The sequence below is a fragment of the Martes martes genome (assembly GCF_963455335.1).
Source record: "Martes martes genome assembly, chromosome: 12".
Lineage (NCBI taxonomy): Eukaryota > Metazoa > Chordata > Mammalia > Carnivora > Mustelidae > Martes > Martes martes.
Window position 1 is genome coordinate 85,170,194 of NC_137900.1, and position 21,902 is coordinate 85,192,095.

The window sequence follows — 21,902 nt, forward strand, 5'->3', positions numbered from 1 at the left end:
GGGGGCAGGGAGGGGCAGAGTGGGGGAGAGAATCCTCAAGCAGACTCCCTGCTGAGCGCAGAGCTCCATCCCAGGATCCTGAGACCATGAAACCAAAATCAAGAGTCAGATGCTTAACCGACAGAGCCACCCAGGCGCCCCCTGAATAGTCATCTCTCCAGAGGACAACATAGTAATCCTGTGCGGAAAGGAGTCAGCTACGGGATGCAGCAGAAATACCACAACTGACCTCTTGGTTCAACAAAGGAGCTTGTTTAAAGTCCCCTTGACTTAAACTAGATGTGAACCAGGGCTAGAATTTGAATCCAGGGCCACCTAGCTCTGGAGCCCAAGAGTCCTTTCCACTCTGCTGCACAGCCTCCTGGCGCGCCGCTCCTTTTCTTAATCTGACAGGATTTTGATTAGTTCAAGATTCTCTTAGTAACAGTTTATAAACTAAATTTTCTTTGAAGTCAGTTTTCACATTGCTAAGCGGAACCTACATATAATGACTGGCTAAGTGATGATGGGAAAATTGGCAAACAAGAGCATCAGTGATGGTTTCACATTTTCTACTGGGATTCTCCCTCATAAATTACTCAGTTTTGCTAATCTATAACAGAGGCTTATCTCATCTCACAAGAGAACATTTCAGTCACAACAAATTAGACTGAAAACGTACTGACTGCAAGAGATACTTAAATCAACCAGAAGTACTTGCTCCCTTTGATTACATAAATTACTACCAGAGCTTTAAATTGTTTTATATTAACTAATTCCAACATTGGGGTAAGTGACATTTAAGAATCACCCTCATTTTAAAGTAGATGTCGTGCGAGGAGGAAAGCGCTTCCAGGGAAAACCCAACCGGCAGAAGGCAGGAGTTCCGTCCGGCCCTAAGCTGAACAGAGCCTCTGAACTGTCACTGAATGCCGTGCTTGTGACAGGGACTCCCGTGTGGTGTTCCGCACGGTAACAAATAGCATGCTAAGGAAATCCCCGGAAAACCAAGCCATTTTTTTTCTTTATATGATAAAGCAAGCACCAGCAAGCGTGCTGAACTTCCCTCCTCACTGCAAAGAATAATGTTCGGTAGAGTGTTTTAAAGAAGCTCTTCGCATCCACTGTATCACTAAAATCTCACGACTCCTCGAGCTAGGTGACATAATCCTCATTTTACTGAGGAGAGAATGAAGTCATGGCGAGGCTAAGTCACGCAGCCCCAGACACAGGTGCACTCAGACCTCTGCTCTGGAGGCACGTGAGGCGGCCAGATGTGTCTCCCCAAGCCCCTCAACACAAGGCCCAGTGCATGGCAGGGGGCCGCCCTGAGAAGGAAAAGCCTGGACAAAGCTGGGGCCTCTGCCCAGCATGGGATAGGGCGAGGCCGGAACCACATGGCCTGCTCAGATGGTGCTCAGAGCAGAGGCTCTGGGTCCTCACAAACCCCCCGCAGCGAAGGGACTCGATAGAAATGACTTTCCCTGAGCCTCAGCTTCCCCACTGGCAAATACGGATACCCTCCGCCTGGCAGGGGGATTTGGAGGAACTCTTGATAGAAGTCAAAACAGGTTAAAGTGTCTGGCACAGCGTCTGGTGCTGAGCAAGGATTCAGAAGCTGTCCCAACCTTCTTGTCTTGTTCCTTCTTATAAAGCAGGGACGGGATTACTGAGCATTAACAAACAGGTCTTCATGGAATTTCTCAATTCCTGTGAGGATACATATACAAGCCACCACTTACATCTGAATATAATTATGGCTCCGAGTTTTGTATCAATCTCAGCATCAACAAGTGTGAACTACATCTTATTACCGTCTACCTGCGGAGTCCTGCGAAGAAGCAAAATGGCACAATGGTAAACAGGAAACACTCTTCTCCACTCACTGTGAAACGGTGTAAAAATAAATTTATATGTATAAAAAAAAAAAAGCGAACAAAGGATTAAAGACTTTCTATGCCCAGGGAAAAATGAAAAGAAAAAACGAGTTAAAATTGTGTCAACTCATTTGACAGAAATTCGGGTTCTTTGAGATGGGTAGGAAAAAAGAAAGGTTATTTTTCTTTTCTGTAAATAAGTAAGTCCTGTGATTTGTGTGTGTGTGAAAGCCTGCTAGTTACACCTGGAGCCCCACTGCAGACACAAATTGCTGTCTCTGGCTCCCACAGACCAGTAACTTGGTCCCTGGATGTGCCAGCCCAGTGCTGAGCCAAGCACCCGGTTCATCTGCAAAGTTAGGCTCCTAGGAGCTCCCGCCAAGCCTCCTCAGGTAAAGGATGATGAGAAAGAGAAAGGAATGCTGTGACCTTGTCCTCATGCCCTCATGTACCTATCACATGCTTTTTGACATTGCAATCCTGGGAAAGGTGGCTAGGGGCCTGTGAGTCTGGTTTCTGGGTCTCACTCCCCCCGTTTTTACTGCCTGAGCTATCACTTAGTATACAATCTAAATTTATATCCTCAAACTGGGCTGTAGAAAGAATATCTAATTCATAAAAAGTACTTGAAAACACGGAGGAAAAGACAAAACCTAGTAAAAGTGGTGCTTAAACCCCTGAAGAAAAGTCATCACCACAAACACCTCTGCCACGGCTTGGTAGCAAGGGAGCCATTCGGAAGCTTGGGTTTGGGACGCTAACACATCTGAATTTTATATATATGGTCGTGGTGTGTAATTTACTTAAGAATTACCTTGATCTTTATAAATATCAATTTACTTTATTAACATGGTTAAGCAGTTTCCAAGCATTTTATATGGAAGGGCTGTGTTTCTAATGGCCCAGAAGGAGAAGGCCTGACCATGTCCCTCCCCTATTTACACACTCCAATGGCTCTCCATTGCCCTATAAAGTTCAAACTCTTTAACAAGGCTTACAAGGCCCTGGATAGCCTGGCCCTTGCCTGCGTACCTCAGCTCTCCTCTCTCCCTTCAGCTCTGTGTTCCTGTCAGATACTGAACTACTCAAACTTTCTGGAAAATTCCATGGTGTTCATTTTAAGTCTCTGTTGATGCCATTCCTGGTTTCCCTGGTTTCAGTTCAGGTAGTCGGAACTGAAGTTGGAAGCACAGCCCTCAAGGCTAGATGTGGTGTCTGCTCTTCCAGACCCAGGGCATCCCAAATTCACTGGAATTACTTTCCACTTATCTGCATCTGCCCCAGACAAAACCCTGTGAAGGCAGGGATCATGTGACGTTCACCATTTCATACAGAACTCTTCACACGATGCAGTGCCTGTGTATGCAGAAGGCTCTCGAAACATTCTTGTAGAAGGGGATACAGACAGCATGTTTTAACCACAGGCCAGGCCCTAGGACGTGATGGACACATACAGGACTCCCTTCTTTAATCCTTACCACAATCCTAAAAGACGGATACTAAGGACTATTACAGATGAAGAAAGTAGGATACAGAGAGACAAAGTATCACGCCTAAAACTCTTGCAGCAGGGGAGTGGTCCAGCAGGGGACAGACAGTGCCTTCATGTTCTACAAAAGTGCTGCTCCCACCCCTGACTCAGTCCCTCTAGCACTGCAAACCAGGACACAACAGGGTGAGTACAAACCAGTCTTGCTAACACTCTCCTTGCCCAGGTGATGAGGACAATGAGCCTGGTAACCTAAGTGTCTCTGAAACAGAAGTCAAAGCCATCAGCTTAACAACGTGAATGACTTACAAGGCCATCGAGGAAATAAAAACAGCGACGGTCGTTGATCTCTGTTGAACTCCATGTGCCAGGCACTGTGCGAGGTACCCAACAAGCATCAGCTCACCGGATCCCCCAACAGTCCTCTTGGGGAGATACGGCCACTGCCCTCACTTGATACGTAAGACAACAGAGGTTAAGAGGTCAATCACCGTTCCCAAGATCGCATAAGCAGGCGGGAGGGGAGCCGGCATCCTGAGCCCATATTCCAGCCACTACACCTCACTGCCCCTGTGTCTAGGTGGAGCGGCACCTACATGCCACCCCGAGCCGCTGTCTGGAACTGTGCCAGGCCTATGGCCTTTCCTATTTGCTTCCTGAGCATTCTGCCGGCAGGAGTGATACACACATGATATTCTGCGTCCATCCCTCATGTCGCTCTGAGGCCTGGACACAAAGCATTGTCTGCGAGGCTTTGAAAAGGAGAGTCTTCATTTGTCAAATAGGAGAAGCACCATCGACCAGATGTGACCTGGCACCTGCTACCAGCCATGGCACAGAACAGGGGCGGCAGAAATGTCTCCTGAACTGAACCGAGGTTGAGAGAATGAAAGGGAACAGCCACTGTGTAATCTGGCCACGTTTCGGTACTTCCTAGCTGCCAGCTAACAAGATCATTCTCTCCAAGAAGAAGCTAGGTCTATGCCAATAGCCTTGGCTATCCTGCTAACTTACCACTAGCCTCAAATTAATGTTTGCTTAAATGACAGAAAGAATATAAAAAGGAAGAAGGAGGGGTAAGAATCAGGATCAACTATAAACTTGTCAGTTTAGAAGGAAGGCAGTCTCTTTAAGGGGATGAGGTTACCATGTGACACACAGCGAGGGCACCCTGGTAGAGCACGAAGACCAGAATGAGGTCTTTCCCCAAAATAACCTTTTTTCAGATGAGAACACTAGGTTATAATTTATATTTCCTTTTGTGCAACAAATTTGAGTGTCATAAAAATGGTTAAAAAGTCTTCCTATGGTAGCTTTTTCTAAACTTTTATGAACATCTGCCACATTCATTTGAAGTTTAAAAAATTCTGGCACATATGCAAAGGCATAATAAGGTGCCTATAGCTTTCAAGAAAAAATAACAAGACAGTCAAAAATAAGCCTTTTGCTGAATTGCCAGTAAGAAAACTAGTGTGCGAGAGGAGATGGGCCTTCCCGAGCTCCTTCCTTAAAGAGCTTTCCTTTGGCCCCAGGTACGAGCTCCTCCCCGAGCGTTACAGCCCATAGTTCCTGGAAGAAAACTCAGGAAGCATTTCTCTCCCTTGAAGGGCAGAACAGAACCAGATAAACCCAATCAAAAGGAATGACTAGAGCACTTGGAGTCTGAGCTGAAATGCACGCGAGGAGAGAGAGAGAGACTCAGCTCCATGAGTGGGTTGTTCGCAGCTGCCCAACACACCCGGGAAACACGACTTTGTCTGGAAAGTGGCTTAGCTGGCCTCAAGAACGGGGTAATGACTACTTCCGTTTTCCTTCTAGTGCTGACCACACAGACTGCAGCATGGCAAACCCCTCCCCAATTTCAAACAGGTCTAGGATTTATCTTGCCTGGTACTTCCTGAACCTTCTCACTTAAAACCCTTCCAAGGCTGAGGAGAACAGACTTGTACCCATTCACCTAAACACAAAACTGTCTCAAATTTTAGCTTCGAAATTTAGGTACATTTTGCACTGCATGTTTTACTACCAAAGGCCTTTTCAAAAATTCCTTATAGTCATATAAAAAGGGAAAAAATGGTACTCCATCTTCAAGTAAAATTATAGCGCTGGGTTCCCTGGAAACAGTGATGCCTAGTGGAGGCTCTAAGTGTGTTCCGAATTCCAGTTTTCCAAAGGTTGCACTCAATTCTTCTTTTCAGAAAGCACCTGTTCGGTGTCCTGCTAGGTGCTGACGACACCACACAAATGAAACACAGTCTTTGTTCTCACAGAACTCCTACTCCTGGGGATGACAGAGAGGACGGAGAAGCAGACAGCTATCATCCAGAGCAAGAGGCACGGGAAGTGAAAGATGACAACTGGGGGACTTTTGGGAAGAGCAGGCTTAGTGTTTAGGGATCACTGAGAGCACTGGCTAGCAAGGGACAGTGAGAGGACACGAAGCGTGACAGCGGTGGAGAAGGGGCAGAACACAGGGAGGGCAGAGAGAGCTGGGCCACAGAGGTACAGTGACCAGGCAGAAGGCATGCCACCAAATGTCGGGACTATGCCCTGAATTTCGTCTCCATCTTCATCCCTCCACAGCCTAGCTGATGTCTGGACCACAGAGGCTGTCATTTTGCTTGTCACATGAATGAGGAAGGCTTCATAAGAATCCAGCAAAGAAAAAGGTCAGCGAAGGCAGTGAGGAAGGAACTGGGTTAAGAGTCGGGTGAGAACTGTGGTGACTACTTTGAGAGAAAGAACGAGGAAGAGGAGCACTCCGCCGTGCTCTGCAGGTCCGACCCTGGTGCCTTCGCAAGCCCTGGTGCCACTCACAGGGACCCGGAGCACCAGAAGGCCATATGCGTGCGTGCGTGCGTGCGTGCGTACGTGTATGTGTGTGTGTGTGTGTGTGTTGTGTGCAGATAATGCATTGTTTGGGGAAGACTGAGTCTGAGGTATCAGCAGCACACTAGGTGACAGTCAACTGGCACTTGAAACTTTGCATCTGAAGTTCACAGAAAGGGACGCCAGTATGAGAATCACAGCCGAGTCCGTGACATTGCCTTGGTAGCTGAAGCAAAAGGCCTCACGTGAGATGACTAGAGGGCACGTGGAGAAGAAAAGCGAGCTAAGACTAGAAACGTGGACAATGCTGAAGGTAAAGGCACATGAAAAGGAGTCTGAAAAAGCCTGTGCTGGAACAGTCTGGAAGGCAGGAGGAGGGGCGGGAGAGAGCTGTGGACTCCGACAGACCAAATGGTCTTTAGATTTGTGTTTCAAACTCTGCAACAACTGGCATGAAAGGTCGATGAGAAAGGATTCACTTTTAATTTTTCGCACAGGAGTGTTGAATACACCCCTAAACTTGACAAACAAAGGTAAAACACAGAAGAAATCTCTTCAATCTGATCTAAATACACCATCCAAGATAGTCCATAAACTGTGTACTGTATGTGCTCAGGGCTGGGTGATGACAAGGAGGAACTGTTAACAGAATGTAGGAGCCACATGGCCGTCCTGTCAAATTAGAAATTTGAGCAGATTTCTGTGGTCTATTTTGATCAAGATTCTCAATGTCAAACAAACAGGTTTTTCGATAACCAACTTGTTTCATTTTCGTAAGCACAATAGCACAGTGTGCAACAGTTAGTGAAGAAGCAGGTGGTCCTCGTCGACGTGAAATGAAGGGAACAGAAGAAGAGAAGTAGCACTTCCTTTAAGACATGCAAAGCATCATCACAGACGGACATGGCTCTAGATTTTCCCTCTGAGAGCGTATCTCCTGTGCAAAACAGGCAAGCCCCCCACCTCCCACCCCGTTTTGCTCTAGTACAAATTTAAGCTCTCTCTTGAGGAGGGAAAAGCTTAAGGTTCATGTCTACGAACCAATGGCACTTACAAAAGCACAGAAAAGTCCTTTAAAAGAACTGCTATCTAATTGGTACAGCCATGCAGAAAGCAATCTGGCACCAGATTCAGAGCTTTGACCAAGCATTTCTACTTTGGGGGTTCTGTGCTAAGGAAGTAAGTCAAAATGCAGATAAAGCCTTATGCATAAAGATGTTCACTGAAAGACTATTTATAACAGTGAAAAATGATAAACAACCTAAGTGTCCAACAATAATGGGAAAATGGTTAAGTTGTGGTATATCCAAACAGAGGACCGACAGGCCCCAAATTGAAAATTATTATTACTGAGAGTAGATTAAAAATATGTAGAAATCCCCATTCTACAATGTAAAGTGAAATAGACATAAAATTATATATATGTATGTATGTATGTATACACACATCAGTTATGCACATTCATACAAAATATATATTCACAGAATATAGACTAGGAGGAAGAATAGTGAAATGCTAACAGTAGTTGAATCTAGAAGTAATGGTATTGTGGATAATTTTAACTTGCTTCTTTATACTTCCTTATACCACATCCTCTACAATGAAAATGTAATACTGTTCTAGTGATTTAGAATAAACATCATTTTGAAGAGCAGGCAATTTCCCTTCCCTGGTACAAACCCTTGAAGAACCCCTTCCTCCTGCCTCTTTGAACCTCACTCTCTCACCCACGGAAATCGACAATCTCCAAGCAAAGTGGAAAAACACTGGAAACCAGAGCCCAGCGGAAAGGGGTCTCGGCGGACTGCTCAGCTCTGTGCACCTGGGAGGGGCCGCGCACGACGTGCTGCTCGGACGTGCTCCCACGTGCAGAGCTGTGAATCCAGAGACCAGGTCTTTCTCACTGCCACAGAGCAAAACAAAGCCGCAAGTAGAGAGATCTGGGGAGGAAAGGCGCCAACTTACCTCCATTAAACTTAAATGGATTCCTATGAGGTAGGGCATGGGAGCACTGTGAAGAGAAACAGAGACACACAGCTGCTTTAATGTCTGTTGCTTCCGACAGAAAATTACAGATGGTTCACTATTTGGAGAAAAACTGTTTTAATAAACGTATGCACAGTTACATTTCCTTTCACAACAAAAATCCTAATGTGACATTTTGTTCCCAAGCCTAGAAACTTCCGAAGAATTTCAAAATGTGGGCAGCAGGAGAAGCAGCACGGGTGGTGTGAAGAGCCCCGACCTTGGCGTTAATCCCTCAGGGGCAGCCCTGTGACTACACAGCCTCAGTTGCCTTGTCTTTAAAATGGGACACTGGAATCAAATGGGCCCCTCGCGATCAGAAAGAGAGACTACATGTCAAGTGATTAGTATAGTTCCTGGCACAAATGGAAACGATTACCGCCACAATCACAACAGAAAAGGCAGTTAACAGGGTTGAATGGAAGGCATAATGTGTTTCAGCGAAGAATGATTTTTTTTCTTTATTTGCTGCTTCCTTCTGCCATCCAGAGATGTGATCTAACGGTCCATTCTGACTGGTCTAAATATGTGGGGAACTTTGAGCAAGCCTTCCCCCACCAAATGCACACATGCCATCCAATGGCACCACAATTAGAAAAGCTCCTTTCAACTGCTTCATTCACAGGGAGGGCAATGGTTCCTCCCTGAGTGACTGGGCAGGAGTAGAGAAGCCAACTCCAAAGCTCTTAAAACCTGGGCATTATGGACTGATTTCCTTTGGTTTCAGGAGTGAGTATGTCTGTGTGTGTGTGTGTGTGTGTGCTCACACACATTATCATTTATGATGCTACTTACCAATAATGGGGCTAAGCATTATATGAGGAACTTCGAATTCATCTTTCCTAATCCACACAACAATGGCATAAGGCAGGTGTTATCCCCATTTTACAGAGGACCAGAATAGCCCCAGAGAGCTTAAATCCCTTCCCTAATGCCACAAAACAAAGGGAGCAGCAAACCGGAGAGGACTCTGAAGTCTCTTCTTTTGGGCCACGCTGACTTCATAACATCGAACTTAAAGTCCCTGGGTCCACCTCCCACGACTACGTTTCTTAGGGATGGTAAGGGAGGAAGGTCAAGAAGTAGGAGGACGAGAGCGAGTGGGCATCTCTTCCCCAGGTCTCTCCAGTAGTACATAACACATCCTATGAAAGGTGCAAGAGCATTTTGTGAGCCTCCGGCAAAGACACCACGCTCTGATCAAGGTGACCAGGCGCCTTTCCTCTGGGGCGGCCAGGAGATAGGAGGTGGATCTACAAGGATGGCTTTCCTTGGGAACAGGGTGGGGAAAACCAGAGCGGTAAGAAGTAAGAACGCAGAGGTGTGTTTTCACTTGAATACTAAGGAGTTTAGGCATCATCCTGAAAGCAATGGATAGGGAATGAAGGTTTTTAAACATCAGATGTACATTTTAAAATTGCTCAAACATTTAAAAATAAGAGAGGGCACAATTCCCTCATCACCATTCAACAAATAACATTCTTCAAGCAAAAAATCCTTCCCCAGAATATAAAATGTCCTCCTTACTACAGATCTCAGCAGTAATATATCTTGGGAGCCTGTAAAACAGACTTGAATATTAGCAGCACAGTTTGGGAACTATTCTTCTAGAAGACTTTTGTATTTGATAATAGCCATAGAAAGAATTATACACACAACTGCAGTGAAAGTGAAGTTGTCTTTGCTTTCTTCTTCTTCCTCTCTCCTTTTTAAAAAAGGTATCCGCTGTGCACATTCAGCTTCTCTTCGCTTCTAGGGGCAAGGAAATGCCCTATGATATTTTTTTCGCTTAAACTGTAAACCATTAGTTTAGCCGCCAGCTACACAAATGCTCAAACTTCCCAGTGTGCCGGGCTCTGCTGTCCAAGCTTTTTCCAGTGTACACTGAAATGAATGTGTTTCTAATTAAGTAGCTTCAGGAACACGACAGCTTCAATGTCAAAAATACAAAGTCTGAACCCTGGCAGGAAGTCTTAAGACTGCAAATGTCTCATCTAGTGGAACCTTGCCTAATGTAATGAAAGGAAGCAGGAAGAGTGCAGAATTCCAGAAAAATGGTCACTTATTAATTTGTCCAGAAGCACAGCCTAACACATAGAAGGGAGAAAAACTCCAATCCATAATATTTAACCAAATCTCATCAACTTTTCCAGCTTCTACATTTAATCATGCAACTGACAAAGGACGCTGAGTTTTAACTAGAATTTTAGAACCGAAATTCCAGCAAATGAATTAATGTACAGAAAAAGACCATTCAAGCAACTCTGAAAAAAGGTGAAAATAAATCCTGCAAAAGTCTCTATAACTGAAGCCTCTTACCTGAAAAAGAAATGTTTTCTAGAATTTTAAATATGTAGGTTTTAATGCCATGCCCTTTGTCCTGCAATAAAAATCAATGATACTCTGAAAGAGAAGAAAAGGAGTCTTGCAGAAGTGACCACAGATGCAAAACGGGACAAAGTGAGACCCATGCTTCAGCTATCATTAGGTAGGCATTTTTTTTTCAGCCCAATAATTTCCCGAAGAGTAATTATGGCCTATCATAGAAGTGCAATTTCTTAGCCAAGCATTGTTAGGGCTGCACCAGCTCTGTATTTAGAAAATATTGAAAGCACATTTACTCTGAAATCACAGCAGCTCCATGTTTTGTATAAATGCAAATTTAGACAAATACCTTTTACACTGTCATCATCTGCTGATAAAGCCTCAAATACTTCCCTGAACTGACTTGCATTTTTGCTCTGCAAAGATACTAATTACGAATTCCAAGCGGGGAGAGGAAAATGGGGGGAAAAAAAGGAAACCCAGAGTCTCCTTAACATCTCAATGTAGCAAATATGTAACTGGGTAATTCTGGGTGCGTTCTGAAAATTTCCATTCTCAGTAACCCTCAACCGTTACTGCAGCTACTGACTCGTTTTCTTTGGAAACCTCTTTTCTTCGGCTTTTTATTGTAAAGAGAAATTTGGGGGCGGGGGATCACATCACCTTAACGCAACTTTGACTTTCACATTTTTCTTACCCGATAGTGGCCCACATTAACAAACATATTTTTATCTTTGAAATTATAGGGTACATGCATATTTTATTGTTTTCTCATTGGCCACGTTAACCTCTCCCATAGTAGACTACACTCTTTGTGATTAAAGACTGTGTAATAGTCCACCACATACGGATGTGTCTTAATTTACTGCATCCTATTTCCGGAGTTAGACATTAAGTCGCTTCCAATGATTCACTGTAAGTCACGCGGTAATGAAAATGAACAACTTCATGGGCATGAATTCCCAATCGCGAAATTACTAAATCAAGAGGCAGGGCTGCTGCTGCTGTTGTTTTTCCTTTTCTTACTGTTTTTGTTTCATTTTTTAAAAATCTTTTGTTATTTTTTGGCAAAGTGCTTTCTAAAAGGGTAGGACGGGCCGCACTGGAAATCTTCCAGGACGGTGGCAAGGGCTGGAGATAACCCATTAAGTTCTTGTTACAGGAGCAGCACGTGGAAGGCTCAGTAACTTCTCACGGCCTTGTGGGTTCTCTCTGAGGCCCTGACATGTCTGGTCCCACTGGAGCCCTTCTCTTCACACCCCAAGAATGATTTTCTCATTCCCTAGTTCTGAGGGATACCTGGACATGCCCTGGTGAGGACAGTCAAGGCTCCATTATGAGTGCAAGGAGCTGGAGAGGTATCCTCTGGCTTGTGGGCGGCTGACACCAAGCACGCTCTTGTCACCACCCTTCTACTCACTAAGCTTGGTAGGTTGCTTAACACTTTCTTCAGAAGACAACCTTTACTCTTAGTTTTATACACCACCAAGAATGCAAAGACCACAAGTAAACTATAATTTGTTACTTTCTCACCACTTAGAATGACAAAATTTAAAAACCACCTATCACTCTTGAGCATACCTTCAAAGGAAAATACAGCAAAATACATTTGTTTAAGCTGTTCCTCAAACACTCCTTCAACATTCGGAGTTCGATCACTCTGCATCATTCTGTGATTCAGTCATCAGTGTGAGTGTTTTCCCCAGGGTATCTCAATAACAAGACATAATCCAACTTCATCTAGAAGCTACCGTCCCTTATTGGGTCCTCCAAAGAATGTGTTTGTTGCTTCTCAAGAACACAGCAATGCAAATATCTGTTTAACTACTAGCATATGAACACCATGCTTCTCAGCTCTGGGTGACTTTCAGCATTCATGGTGACTTTACATTTCAATGCCGATTCTGATTTCGGAGACATTTTAAATGTCAATTAGACACAACATATGTGGAACCAATAGTGCACATAATTAAAGCGGTGACCATATTAACAGCTATGACCACGTTCATACGCAGGCAGGCCATGACAACTGTGTCACAACTGCCCTGTGGCCGACAGCAACTGTGGAATGCCACTGTGCATCTCTGAATATAGCTCTTTTAGGCCTTTGTTCTCGAGGAATTATTGTACTACCTGACTTCATCAGTTACATTCTAGAAGAGTGGAAACTATTCTTTCTTCTTTCTTCCCTGAGCAGGAAAGATGGTCTGCTGTTGGTGAAAAGGTAGTGACAATATAATGAAATATATATAATATAATATAATACCTGAAAGGTATGTTTAATTTGAATTCTATTAAGGTGAAAGGGAACATTATAATATTTATCAAGCTACTGTAACCCAGCTGCTTTTATGCATTATTTACACAGAATTCTCAAGACAACTCTCCAAGGCAGTGCTGTTATCCACATTTTCAGATTGGAAAACAGGCTCAGAAAGGTGAAGTAACTCGCCCAAGACCACACAGCTAGTAAACAGGGAAGCTGTAACTCAAACCCAGGGCTGTCAGATGGCTATGCCCAAGCTGACCCACAGCACACACTTGATACTTAAGCCAAAAGACATGACAGTATCCCTAGGGGGCTACTCACCCAATCCTCCTACGAACTCAAGTCTGCGACGTAAACTTTCTTACAGGTAAGTTCTATGCACGGGCTCATTCCCCGCATGAATGTGGCTCCTGCAGACTTATTAATGGTCTTGCAGCCCCGTTCATTATTACCGCACATTCACAATTTGTTTAATTCCTTTCCCCAGACAACTAGAGCCCTCTTAATTATGTTCCCCTGAGATGAGTGGCTACTAATTGGAAAAGAGTCAGGTGAAATAAAGGAACACTGGCTGCTCAAATCATAAAACACAGCTTCCCAGGACAGAGGGGGAGGGGCGGGGTAGGACCTGGCGGAGAGGTGGGAGCACCCCCTACCCCTGCCGGGCCAGGTAAGCAACACCTCTTTGACCCCAGCACGGAATTAGCTAAGAGCTGCCCAGGGACTTGGAAGGTCTACTGTGTTGCTTTTCTTTTCTCCATAAAAATGCACAGTCAGCACTACAGTTCCCACGCCGCAGGGCCCAGCCCACCTCTCAGAGGCACACACCTCCTTAGTCACAAGGTCCCAACTGGCACAGGGGAGCCCGTAAGTCTTTCCTCAGTTCGCTACTTTTAAGGGAAAGGAAACTCTGAAAGAAGTCCTCTTCATTTCAGCTTTTCTTTTTTGGAAAAGAAACAAAAGTATAAACACAGCTTGTCCTACACTTTTAGATTCTGCTCTGAAATAGGAGGCTTGGCCTGGGTAGAGAGGTTTCGGGACAAGAGGTGGGAGAAGGAGCACCAACGAAGACCTCACAGCACATCTTGTCAGGGAGCCCTCATCATCACAGTTCTGGTCTCAGCGAGAGCGACCCGATGGGTGGCCCGCCAAGGGCCAGCACCGGGCTAGGAGCTCAGCAGACCCTCATGACAACAGTGTGAGGCAGGTCCTACTGCCACCAGCACCGTACAGATGAAGAAATGAAGGTCATGCAGGTCACACAACTCATCGATGGCAGAACACATTAAAAGCCAAGTCCGTTCTGCTGAGACAAAATGAACAGACGGTTTCCCAGAAGCCCAACCTTTGCATGGCCTATGGAATAAGAAGGGGAAGGAGATGAGGTCATCCCCAATCTGCTTTCTGAGGGCCGGCCCGCAGCTGTGCCAAGTCAAAGGCCCCGTCTCATCACGTCCAAGCACCCAGCTCCCTGACTCCCCTCACCCACAGGAATTCTCCTGTTTCAAGTTTGCCTCTGAGCGCCTCCTCAGATGGTGTCCCTGGGCCCCAAGCCCTCCTGCTTCAAGTCCTACTGAACCTCTGCTGCCCATCGGGACAGAGCACCGCTCCTCACAGGACCCCAGCGGTTGTGAACACCTGCCTAGAGGCCTTTGTGTGGGTTGCCCGTTTGGCATGAAGCACATGTTAGTTTGCACTGGTTCTTCTAGATGATCAGTCACAGGAGAAACGAAGGGGTTCCTGTTCGCAGCGCCTACCACGTGCCGAGCCCAGAGGAACAGCAACAGCGGAGCCAGCTCCCCAAGTGTGTGCCCGAGGCTTGAGCCACCTTATCTCACTTAATCCCCAAATAATCCCATTATACCACCCATTTTACAGATTAAAAAAAGGATTCCCAGAAACCTGCCCATGGTCACAGCTAATGGTGATTCCAACTCAAATCCTTCGACTTCAAAGTCCCTTATGCTACTCTTGCTTAATATTCTCTGACCCCTCATGCTAACTTAAGTGAAAAAAAAGTTATTCGACAATCATAACCGAAAAAGAAAACAGCCAAGTGGATACTTCATAGAACAAAACCGTCTACTTTACTAGCTTAAATGAACTGACGTTTTTTGTTCTAATTAAGATTTAAAGCAATTTAATAGAGCAACAAGAGCAGGAAAAGAAGTAGGGGCCAAGGGAAGACACGCAAGCCGGGGTGAAAGTGATGCTGCAGTTGTGGGCTGTGAGGTTTTCGGCACACCTGCTGTGAGGGCCACAAACTCGGCTGTGAGCACGGCAGCTGCTGACACCCAAAGAGGGAAACGGGACTGTAAGGGGCTTCGTGGTGTCCAGAGAGAAAAATCAACTAGTTGTTCAGGAGCTTAAATCTGAAGAAGGCAACTGGGGAGAGGGGAGAGAAAACGAACGTTTTATACTACATTTAGTATGTGCTCAGCGTCTTCCCTCTGCTCGTTGGGCAACCCACAGCTACTACTGTGTGTCGGGCATCGCATCGGGCTGGGGATGGAGGACAGAGAAAACAGTTCGGGTCCCGGACTATCCGGTGCTCACAGCAAACAGCCGACATGAGATGAGCGTATTAGCGTATGTGTGTGAATGGAGGTAAAGGAAACATACAAGGCGCTGTGGGGCGGACTTGAAGTGACCTCATTTCATCATGACAGCAGTCTTGAAAGGCTGATCTCCATAATTTACAGAGGCATCTATGGCTCAAACAGGTTAAGTGACTCGACAAAGGTCACAGCTGGTGAGAGGCAGAAAATATGGCTTGAAAAGCAGAAGGGGTACAAATGCCATGAGTTAATCACAGTGTTCTTAGGGGAAAAGGTATTTAATTTCCACCCATCCCTCCCGGATTTATGAGCTACAGCCCAGGATGAGGACCCATGAGAGGACAGGAGCAATTCTAGATTGGGAGAGGAGGCCCAAACTGCCCAGCTTCCACGCGTGCCATCGGAAGCCAGCATACAGGGCTTGTGTGCATGGGGTCAGGCATGACCATGTGTGCATGGTTTCCTAATGCACGTCTATCCCTGCAGCTGAAGCATGGTGGGGGAGGGGAGGCAGGGGAGCAGTGCTCTTCTCAGTGTGCCCTGTGGCTTCCTGGGGTAACTTTGGGGCTTGGGGGAGACGCCTTCCAGAGCTCCAAGCCCCCAAACCCAACCTAAATGAACACATGAGCTACAAAGATAAGGCCTGGATGAAAACCTGGAAAGGTCAACATCAAAGCCTAAAGTGGTCCGCCCTTTTGTGCCTTCTCAGTCTACCGGAAGGAGACATACTTGGAAAACATCAGGAAGGGCTCCATGGCTAAGACCACTGTAGCAGGAGAAGTTAATCACAGAGAAAAGGTCAGGAGACAGGGCTTTCCATTGCCCCAGAGAGTTCAATGAGAACCATAACAGCCAGAGCCAGCTGCAAAGGGACGTCTCAAGTCAGGAGCCACCAGCAGCCCAGGAGACTCTCATAGAAATGCAGGAATGAATGAGGGAAGAAAGAAATGAGAGAGGGAAAAAGAAGTTTATGGATAAATCAAAAGTAACCCCCCCAAAATGTAAAAGTTCAAAAAGAGGAAAAGAGTTCTTTTTGTTTTTTAAGGACTGAGACATGTCACATGCCAAGATGTACAGCATTAAATCCCTTCTCAGCCTAGCTTCTCAGTCCTTCAAATGTTTAAGGGTAAGAACAAATCCCCTGTGCTGAGAGATCATGCTGAGCCTTGCACTGTGCTGGTGGCTTCATGCACTCTGCCTCGGGCCCACACTGAGAGAGGCAGGGACGCTTATCCCCAAAGTCCTGCCATGAGATAGGGCCCTGCCCCTGCTGAGGCATGATGGCATCACATGGTCTGTGGCTCCTGCTCTGTTAGTGAGCAGAACATGTCTAGAATGTTTGCTGGAGAGAACACCACGCAGTGCCATAGAAATTCCACAGTTTTCTAAGTCCTGGGTCCAAGATGGGCTCCAGGTCAGGAAGGAGTGAGGAATTACACACTGAATGTGTCTCAAGAACTGGAAAGCAAGGCTTGGTTGTATCAGCAGAGGTCAGGGCCAGCCATGTTCCATGCAGAAGTCACAGACTGGGGCAGGCGAAGCAAGCAGTGTGGCCCCTTGTCACATCAGGCAGCAGGACCAGGCCTGACAAGGTGGACCAGTAGGCCAGGTTCGGACGCTCAGAATGCAGAGGAGTTGGTGGGCCCACAGCAGGGGCAAGCTGTCATCAGGAGAGCTCCCCACAGGACAGCTTGCGACAACCACCAGCCCCAAGCGGGGAAGGGCCATTTCCGCGGTGCCTTCTCTAACCCTACAAGTTTCTGCACCATTGCGGGCATACGCCACTGAGGCTGGATGACCGCCGTCTCGCCGCACGCCTAGCACCTGTGCCATCAGGGGCACCCTGGAGGGACCAAGTGAAGGGTCTGATGCCAACCACCCACACACGCTGCTCATTTTCACAGAACACTGGCTTTCCTCTGTGTGTGCTTTTGGAAGGTTAAAAAATTTCTGTTTTTAAATAAGGACCAATTACCTTACTAATGATAAAGACTATATTTAAAAAATCTAATGGACCTGGGATTAGTAGTGATGATTGCACAACCTTGTGAAGACACAAAAACCCCAGAGAACTGTGCACCTTTAAAAAGGTTGTTAAGTGTTGCAGTACAGGAGTTAAGTTTGAATTTTAAAAAATGGAGAACTTGAACCTACAGAACCCACAGTATCAGTAAAGATTCCTATAGCGTCTATGGCTTCGATAATGCAAACAGCTCCTAGTCTCTTCTCTCTGCCATTTTTCCACCAGGAAGACAGTTTACTCATAAATTGTCCAAAACCTCCTCCAAAGGCTCTTGGCACTCCCAGTCTGAAGGAAATGGAGGGGCATTGAAATGTAGTGACTGTCAACACCAAACGAGTTTTTAGATTGTCAGGCTTCTCACGGAGAACATATTTTCCCCTACACTCTTGTGGATAAGGAGACGGGAGGCTCGGAGGGGTAATGTGATTCACCCAAAGACATGTATTCAGTGGGACCAGAGCCAGGATTCGGACCCGAAACTTAACTTGTCTACTACTCAGCCTCTCTGTTCAAACCTCAGGGTCAAGTTAAGCCAAATCTTACTAAGGGATTTCCCTGGAAATCTAAAACTTCCCTTTGTTCAACCAAAACACATTGTATGCTTCCTCCCCATCAGGCCCACCACAGACCCAACTTCTCCCCTTCTTCTGTCTGAAGCTGAAATCCTGGTCCTTATCCTCTCCTACAGTTCCCCAAAAGAGCTCCTGTTGGCGTGGTTCCACCCCGAGCACTGGACCTTGTCCCTTGCTGCTGCTTAGCTGAAAAAAAGTCTGTTCTCCTACTCCTGCCTGGACACCTGAATTCTTTTGGGAAGGAGTGTTTTATCAGATCCAAGACCATCTACAAAGAAGCTCCTACCTTCCTGTGCCCAATGCCAGGGATATAGCAGGCACTCATAAATATTTGCTACAAAATACAAATGACAGTTTCTGCTCACTTGGATTTCAATCTTTAACAAAATCTACAGGGCCCAGACTTTGGCATATACAGAAGAATTTTAGCCACACCTGTCTACCTAAACTACACCCATTTTACCCAGATGTCGTGCATTTCAACTGGACTTTGCTGGGTCGTTCCTATATATTCACATTAATAGATAGGCTATAAATCTATCTATCTATCTGTAGTTGTTAATAACAAAAAAAGTACCTACTGTTTATGGAACACCTGTTTTTTGTCAGTAGTAATTACTATTCATGTTTGACAGAAGAGAAAGGAGGCTCAGAGAGGTTCGGTGACCTCAAAGCTAGTAAATGGGGAAGGCAGAACCACAGCCAGGTTTTTCTGTTTCCACCACACCACACTTCACTGATTTCTATTTCTGTCACTAAGAGTATCAACAATTCCACTGACTCTAGCATCAATTTATTCCCTATGCAAAATCTCATGGCATCAAAGGAGAGAGAGATTAGACTGGACCCAGCCCCAAGTCATCCGGAAGTCACTTCATAGCTGTGTCCAGACTGATGCCCCTTCACCACGTGGACTGGGGACCCTGTGATCAGGCACATTTCAGCCTGCTTGTTAAAAATTCTAGATGGAATACGTGAAGCAGCATGTGGGGATTGATTCGGAACCCAACAGGCAACATGGATAAAGAGCCTAGAAGTAGAATCTCTCACACAGAGTTGGAGCACGCTCACTCCAAGTGGAAGAACAGTTTCCAGAGTCAGGAGGTAGAACACATTTTACAAAGACAACTGCAAAATTCAAACCTTAATTGTACACATAGGATATAATTTTTGGTTCAGCCACGTCCTCAAGAGCATGGGGAGTTAGGTACTAACTTGGCTCTTGATCTGGCTGGTCTTTGGGGGACAACATGAACGTGTCCTGATCTGCTCTGGAAGTATTTTGTCACAAAGGCATGTTAACAAGTGTCCAGAACAACCCAAATATACAATTCAATGTGGGAACTGACTTGGAGTCCTTATTTAGGACGACTTCTGAAAGAGTAAGGCAGAAAAAAGAATTTACATGGGAAATACCATATGGTTTCTACCGGGACCTTTTATTAGCAACATCTAATTAGCATAGTGCCGGGTACATAGTAAGTGCTCTACAAATATTTTCTGAATGAAAAACATAAGTCATCAAGACGCCTACATGAAAATTTTTTTTTCACAAAATCTTGGTGATGGGTACAACTTATTCTCTCAAACTCTGGAGGATGTTAGTAAGGAAAGCTTTAGTATCAGATGGCCTTACATTTCAACCACAGGCTCTACCATTTCCTAGCTGTGTGACAGTGGTTTAAGTCACTAAATCTCCCTAAGGTTTGACTTCTGAATCCATACAATGGAGCTAATACTGAAATATTATTTATGGTTTGATTTTGAAGATTTGCAATAATGTTGATAAAGAGTTTCTCTTACACACACACACACACACACATATCTCAATAGATGGTGATTATTATAATGAAGGGAAACGCAGATTCTCATCAGCAAGTTAATCCCTTTGTCCCAGAAATGGGAAGGCCCTCCCAACACCGGCCAAGGTCAGGGCTGCCATCAGCCAAGGTAGGGAACATTCTCATTTTCGCTTTCAAAGTCAAGAAAATGGTACAGATCTAAAGTAGAAAGGAACCAGCAGCACATGTTTTTAAATATTCATAAGGGCTGGAAATGTCTTACTCCTTTCGTTTTCTCTGCCATCTGCTTTTGTTTCTTTTCTTTTCATTCTTATGCCACAGCTGCAAATGAAAACAACCATACAATAACTCAAGTTAAATAAAAAAAAAAATCAAAATAAAAACAATCTGAGGGGTAAAAAGATGAATTATAAAGTTTTCCCCTGAGCTCACAAAGCAACAGAAATAAGAATGTCTGATCTGAGTTAAACCTTCTGGAAACCAAAATCCATGTCCCATGTTTATTATAACCATGTAAGAGCAGCCACCATTTGCTAAGTGGCCCCTGAGTGCCACTTGATGACCAGTATCTCTAATTCTAAAGCCACTCTTCAAAGTAGGTAAATTAAACCCACTTTACAGAAAAAGATACCACAAGTCGAAGAGATCAAATAGATTTTTAATGGTTACACAGCTAATAAGAGATGATACTGAGATCTGAATCCAGGTCTTCTGTCTGAATCCAAAGCTGAGGCACCTTCTCTACCACCCTCTCCAAAAATGGGAAGGGATTTGAAAATTTTAATTTGGGAAATATTTGGGGGCAGATCATTTGTACTACACTGATTTATTCAGATAATTAAAATCTGTGATTATACCTCTAATTAAAGTTAACCCAGATAATTGGTTGCTGTATTTGTGAATGTGCAATTAGAGTCTTCCACATAATTGTGGGGTTTTCGGCATCATACTTTCCATTTATTCACTGCATCCCAGAGCTTTGCTCTACTGGCCTCTGTTCTACGCAAGGCTGCATTACAGCTCCTGGGGTCTCTGGACCCAAGGACCATGACTTGTGATACCACCAGCAGGATCTGGACTCAGCTCCATTTAACATGTCTTTGTCCAGAAGTCAATGAACACCTCATCTTCAAGTGCAATGTAAAAAGCTCTCACAGCCTACACTGTTGTCCTGAAAACCCCTAGCAGCATGTACCTGAAGAAAAACTGGCAGCAGTGGTCCTCATGTGTTAATTACACTTTCGAAGTCTATTATGCATAGAAAGGGCACCTGCTGGCAGTGAAAATGACTAGAATCTGCCCTTCCTGTGCAGTGAGTAAATTGAGAGTTCATTTCTACAGGAGATAATAGTTTTCAGATTCCATTTCGTGTATCCCCTGCATGGGGACGTACTTAACATTTAAATCATCTGCAGAGGAACAAACCTCCTTCAAATTTACATGTTTCAAGCTCCTAGCACTTTACTTAAAATGCTAGTTATCCCTGCTGGCTCTCACCACCAAGGATTAAACTCAACAGTGGTGAAAGTCACCGAGCACAATAGAATAAAGTTATTAGCATTGACTCAAATTTCATGACATTTGTAGTTTCTGACCAAAGCAGTTGGTAGCAGGCTGAAGGTGATCAAATCAAGCCTTGAATGGAAGATCTGTTTTTTTTCTCTCGGGGTCTTTTATTTCCACATTCTTAACATGTTGTAGTTAATAAACAGATACCAACCTCCACTGGCCTGTAATCATCCTTTGGTCAAATGTCAAGAAAGTTCTTTCATGAAAACAAGAGACCAGGAGAAGAATTGCTATCATGTACACAGAAACCTCCAAGATGGAGCCTAATCACAAAACCCGCTCAGGCTCTGAAAAATGCAAGTCTGACCTTCGATTATTTTGGAGTGGAAGTTGGGGTTGACAAGGGCTTGGGAGTCAAGTCTTCCCTTCTAAGGCAGACCTGCCAGCATTGTTGCTCTCGGGCAGGCTGGTGACACAGCTCACGAGAGGGCTGGAGTTAGAGAGGAAGTCGGAAAAAGGACCTCAGATCACCTTCCACAGGGAAGAGCAAAAGAGCCAATAAATCCTTCAAGCAAACAAGAAAGGAGGGCTGGAAAGAACAAATGGCTAGAATAAATACTAATTTCTTTTTAAAGTGAAACTTTT

General features: G+C 45.0%; 1 protein-coding gene across 1 annotated transcript in view; it reads right to left on the reverse strand.

The window, feature by feature from the left end:
• The window catches only part of DENND1A (DENN domain containing 1A), a 494,905-nt gene that overhangs the window by 194,639 nt on the left and 278,364 nt on the right, over positions 1-21,902 (reverse strand). Inside the window, exon 11 of the mRNA XM_080819425.1 lies at positions 8,140-8,185. Coding sequence (XP_080675551.1) covers positions 8,140-8,185 — 46 coding nt within the window. The remainder of the gene's footprint in view (positions 1-8,139; positions 8,186-21,902) is intronic.